This window comes from Octodon degus, unplaced genomic scaffold (assembly GCF_000260255.1).
Source record: "Octodon degus isolate 3935 unplaced genomic scaffold, OctDeg1.0 scaffold00206, whole genome shotgun sequence".
NCBI classification, from domain to species: Eukaryota; Metazoa; Chordata; class Mammalia; order Rodentia; family Octodontidae; genus Octodon; species Octodon degus.
In genome coordinates, this window is record NW_004524782.1 from 1,511,017 (window position 1) to 1,516,065 (window position 5,049).

At 58.0% G+C, this 5,049-nt stretch overlaps 1 protein-coding gene across 1 annotated transcript in view; it reads left to right on the forward strand.

Moving 5' to 3' along the window:
- Nucleotides 1-548: 548 nt before the first annotated feature.
- The window catches only part of LOC101562018 (cytoplasmic tRNA 2-thiolation protein 1-like), a 5,645-nt gene continuing 1,144 nt past the window's right edge, over nt 549-5,049 (forward strand). The window contains 3 exon segments of the mRNA XM_023704847.1: nt 549-701; nt 3,515-4,051; nt 4,770-5,049. The exon segment at nt 4,770-5,049 is cut by the window's right edge and continues 1 nt beyond it. Of these exon segments, the coding sequence (XP_023560615.1) occupies nt 3,544-4,051; nt 4,770-5,049 (788 nt within the window). The 5' untranslated portion in view covers nt 549-701; nt 3,515-3,543.

Genomic DNA, 5,049 nt, shown 5'->3' on the forward strand with positions numbered 1-5,049 from the left:
AAGGGTGTCTCTTCTAAAGAACAGACTCCCACCGCTTCTCAGGAAAACAGCTCTGGGACTAGATGTGGAAGGTGCAGAAATGCACGCTCCGCGCCATACTGCACTGTGCTGTAAGGCCACCGCACTCCCGACCTCCCGCGTCACGCGTCGGGTCTGCAAGCCGCTCGCCACCGCGCGGGCTCCACGGAGGCGGAGCTCCCGGCCGCCGCGCACCCGCTACCGCGCCCGCACAGCAGCGCGTACGGGCCCTCTCTGCATCCGCTCATCCTCACTAATTCTCTTTCTCACCCTTTTCCCCCCACGCATCACAAATTCTTACACCTCCACAACGCCAGAAAATCTGAAAAATATCCGTTCCATCACGAATCAAGGGCCGCGCTCATTCCTGCGCAGGCGCAGACTGCAAATAGTGTGTGTGTGGGGGGGGAGCGGACCAGCGGATGGGACGCGCCACGCTGCCGCTAGGGTCGCCGGGAGTTGTAGTCCCAATTGCTCTGCACTCGAACCCGCTCACAAGTACCGGGAGTTGTAGGCGGTGCACCCACGGCATCCTGGGAGACCGAGTCCCGGCGCCCGCTTCCGGGGTTTTCGGCGCTGGAAGCCTCCCGCGCGGGTTCTTCCTGGCGAGCTCCTGCCTGTCGCCGGTTCTTTGCCACACTATCTGGTCGGAGCTGAAATTTTACTTTTTCCCCGGCATTCTGGTAAGTGTCCCTGGGACACGGCCTCCTTTCCGAATCCCCTCGCCCGCGGGAGTCCCCTGGGCAGATGCTGTGTGCGCTGGCCCGCTTTGGGCTCTGCGGCCGGGCTGCGGAGTGAGCGCGACGCACCTCTGTGCTGCTTGGGACTATGAATGGCCAGGGCTGGCCTGGGGCGCCCAGGCGGCTGTTGGAGCCCTGAGGAGGCGCCCGACTTAGCCCAGACTCGGGATCCACTTCCCAAGACCGACTCTGTGACGTCTGAATGAAACCCAGATTCTCTGCCCTAAACCCACCCCTAAGTCTCGCTCTTGTCGCTGATCTCCCTCCTGCGCCCCACTAACTTTCCAAGTGCCCGAGCCAGCACCTTGGAGTTGTCCCTTATCTTGTTTTGTCCACATCCTTCCACAGCCAACACTTGTGTGAACCGCGTGGGCTGCATCTTCACAGTCTAACCATTTCTTCCCGTCCCTGGCCCCCTGCAGCCTCCCCAGTGCTCAGTCCTTATGAAGTAGGACGCACTGGACTGTTCTGTTTCTGCCCTGGCCTCTCTCCACTGTGGCAGGCCAAGGGATTCCGCAGGGGGCTGGGGAGACAGCTCAGCAGAGTAAGCCCTTGCCTGGCAAGCGCAAGGACCTGAGTTCAAACCCCGGTTCCACAAAAAAAAAAAAAAAAAAAAAAAAAAAAAAAAAAAAAAAAAAAAAAAAAAATCACATCTAGCTCCCCCGGTAGCATAAAACAGACCAGTCCATCTCATCTCACTCAGAATAAAATTCAAGCTCTCCACCTCGGGAACCCCCGACTTGCTCGGTGGTCTTCAGTTACAGCAGTTCTCTGCCAATTAAACATAGGCAGACCCTGCCCTTCAGATTCATCTTTTGCACTGACCTGGAACATGCTTCCTACATTTGCTATTGCTTGCCCCCCAATCCTGCTCAGGGTCCCCATCCTGCTCAGAGGCTTTCCCTGACCACCCCAGCTTGAAGAACCCGCTCCCCATTCCCTCAGCCACGCCACCGCCAAGGATAATTTCCTCACATTGCTTTTCATATTTGGAAAACATCTTATTTACTCTTTCCATGGTGTAGCCCTTTCCTTAGAACATTGGCGCCCATGGAACTGTGACCTCTTCCCTTTTGCTCACAGCTGTGTCCCCAACATGTTGGCTACCTAGAAGGTTCTGTGGGTTATTTGTTTAATGATACTGTTTGAGCTGAGACCGGAAGAACCAAGTCACCAAAGCGTTCAGCAAAGAATGCCCAGACAGTGAAATCAGCCCAAGGTACAGCACAGTGGTGGAGAGGAAAGCCCGCCAGCAGTTCACCTGGCTGAGGTGGGTGGAGGCAGCACAGGAAGGGTTACGGAGGACCTGAATGCTCAGGGGTGGGACTGGAACCTGATTAGGACCCTAGGACTGGGTGGCTGTGGGCTTAGAAGACGTGAAAGGAGAATCCTGTTCTGTAGAGGTTCTGGGTAGAAGGGCTCCTCTGGAGAGATAAAACAGCTCAGCAACTGCCTGCCTTAGTTGGCAGTGGCGTGTCAGTTTGGGCATTGAGAAGATGTAAGAGAAAGCCAGTGGGGATCTGCAGTTTGGCAGGTGAAGGGCCAGGGTAGAGAATGAAAAGAGAGGTGCTGGGAAAAGCCATGAGAGCCCTTCCTAAAAGAGACCGAGTAGGGAGAGAACAGAGGGAGGACTGAGTCCAAACCTGGGAGAAAAAAGATTCAAGAGGACTGTGCTCCTCTGTGACAGATGTGCCTGATGGTCATGACAGGGGAGCCCTGAAGGCCACTTGATTCAGGGAGTGGGGAAAGTGCTCAGACCAGAGACAGCCAGTGTCAGCATGTGGAGATGGGCGTGTTCCTGTCGCGACCAGTGTGGCAGAGATGACAGTGGGGGAGATGGATGTGGTTCAGAGAAAAGAGGTCAGAGCTCTTAGGGCCTCATAGAAGTTAACGTTTACTGAACGTTACGTTGTTGAGAAGACGCTGGCGGGGTTCCCCTGGCTGCTGGTGGGGAAGGACATGTACAGAGGAGGAGAGGTGGAGGCAGGCAGTCTAGTGAAGGCCTGCACTAGGCTGCCAGCCATGGAGGAGGTGAGAAGCACTTGGCTTCTTCATTGTTTTGAAGCTACAGACAGACACCTTGAGTATACTGCTCAGTGGGGCATTTAAAGGTAAGGACAGAGTGACAGGCGTGCTCCTGGGCCTCAAGGCTTCCGCCCTGAGCACCGGGAAGGGCAGAGTGGTCCTCTGCCACAGGAGAAACTTACCTGCTTAAAGGAATAGGAATTTGGGGGTGTCAGATATCTGAGTGGCACCAGTCCCTGGTCTCCGTGCCACCACCGTCACAGCTCCCTCAGTTTCTGGGCTGAAGGATAGTAGAGGATGAAGAAAAAAGGCAAAAGTCAGCATACAGAAAGCTGAGGCGGAGCCCTCTCTCCTGATGGGCGAAGGGTACGTCTCAATGACAGGGTCCTTGTACACCTGGCAGCGTGATACCCCTCTGCCTAGCAACCTCTTTGCTCCACTGGCCTCTGGCTTCGGGACTCCATGTTCACCTGGTTCATCTGTGGCATCTGGGGCACCACTCTCCACAGCCTCACGGTACAGACAGTAGAAATACAGTTATAAACTAATTCTGTACATTCTGGTAAGTTCAAGAAACACCCTGGCCTACTCTGAGTAGGAAGAGGTTATTGCAGTAGTTTGATCTTGGGATGATGGAGGGGAACTTTCCCTCCCGTCTGCACGCAGGACGCCATTCAGGCAGTCTCCCTGCAGTTCAGGCTTCACGTGTCACCCGCTTCTCTCTCATCCAGAAGACGCCACCCAGGCCGGTGACCCCGCGATGCCCGCCCCGACCTGCGCCTCCTGCCACGCGGCCCGTGCCGCCCTCCGCCGCCCGCGCTCGGGGCAGGCGCTGTGCGGACCCTGCTTCTGCTCTGCCTTTGAGGCCGAGGTGCTGCACACGGTGGTCGCGGGCCGTCTGCTGCCGCCGGGCGCCGTGGTGGCCGTGGGCGCCTCAGGGGGCAAGGACTCCACCGTGCTGGCGCACGTGCTGCGGGAGCTCGCGCCGCGCCTGGACATCACGCTGCGGCTCGTGGCTGTGGATGAGGGCATCAGCGGCTACCGGGATGCAGCGCTGGCGGCCGTGCGGCGCCAGGCGGCGCGCTGGGAGTTGCCGCTCACCGTCGTGGCCTACGAGGACCTCTTTGGGGGCTGGACCATGGACGCTGTGGCCCGCAGCACGGCCGGCACGGGCCGCAGCCGCTCCTGCTGCACCTTCTGTGGGGTCCTGCGGCGCCGAGCGCTGGAGGAAGGGGCGCGCCTCGTGGGAGCCACGCATGTCGTGACCGGTGAGCACAGGGGGTGCATGCGCAGTGGGGGGGGGTTGCTGAAAGAATGGGGCATATGCCCTCGAACTACTCTGGGCCTAATCAAAGGGGAGAAACCTAGTAAGGATGCCGTTTAGGCGCATGCTCTGTTCAGGGGCAGGAGCTGAAGTATGTGCGCATCACTGAGATGGAACAGGGCTGGCGTTGCTGGCTTCTGATCTTGCCAGCATTTTGGATATATATACACTGACAAATGGGGGCTAGAGGGAGTGCTCTTTAGGGGTTAGGGCTGGTTGTCTATTTAGGAAAAAAGAAATTGTTGTTTAAACATTTTTTTTGAAAAACATCAGTAGGATTTTTAGTGGCATTCATTGTGTCTCCCTTCACAAAGCGAGGGGTGTGTATCAGTGTCTCCCACCGAGGCTGGCTGCAGCAGGCACAGTGACACCCGCCGTCCTTAGTGCTACCTACTCTAGCCCCTGAGGAGGACTGAAAATCTGAGCGCATCCTGGGCAGCTTATCCGTACCCGTTTGCTAGAGAAATAGATGAGAGGGGTGGGGATGTAGCTCCAGTAGCGCTTGTTCGAGTGCGAGCCCTTGGCTTCAATGCCAAGGGCTGCAAAAATAAATAGAAAAATTAAAAATAATAAAAAGGGGGCGGTAGGCGGGTGCCAGGCGTGGCCTGGGACGCAGCGGGGCGTTCCTGCGGGGCTTCGTCTCACCGCTCTGTGTCTTGCAGGCCACAACGCGGACGACGTGGCCGAGACGGTGCTCATGAACTTCCTGCGCGGCGACGCGGCGCGGCTGGCCCGGGGCGGGGGCCTGGGCTCCCCAGGGGAAGGGGGCGCCCTCCCGCGCTGCCGCCCGCTGCAGTTCGCCTCGCAGAAGGAGGTGGTGCTGTACGCGCACTTCCGCCGCCTCGACTACTTCTCCGAGGAGTGCGTGTACGCGCCCGAGGCCTTCCGCGGCCACGCGCGTGACCTGCTCAAGCTCCTGGAGGCGGCGCGGCCCACAGCGGC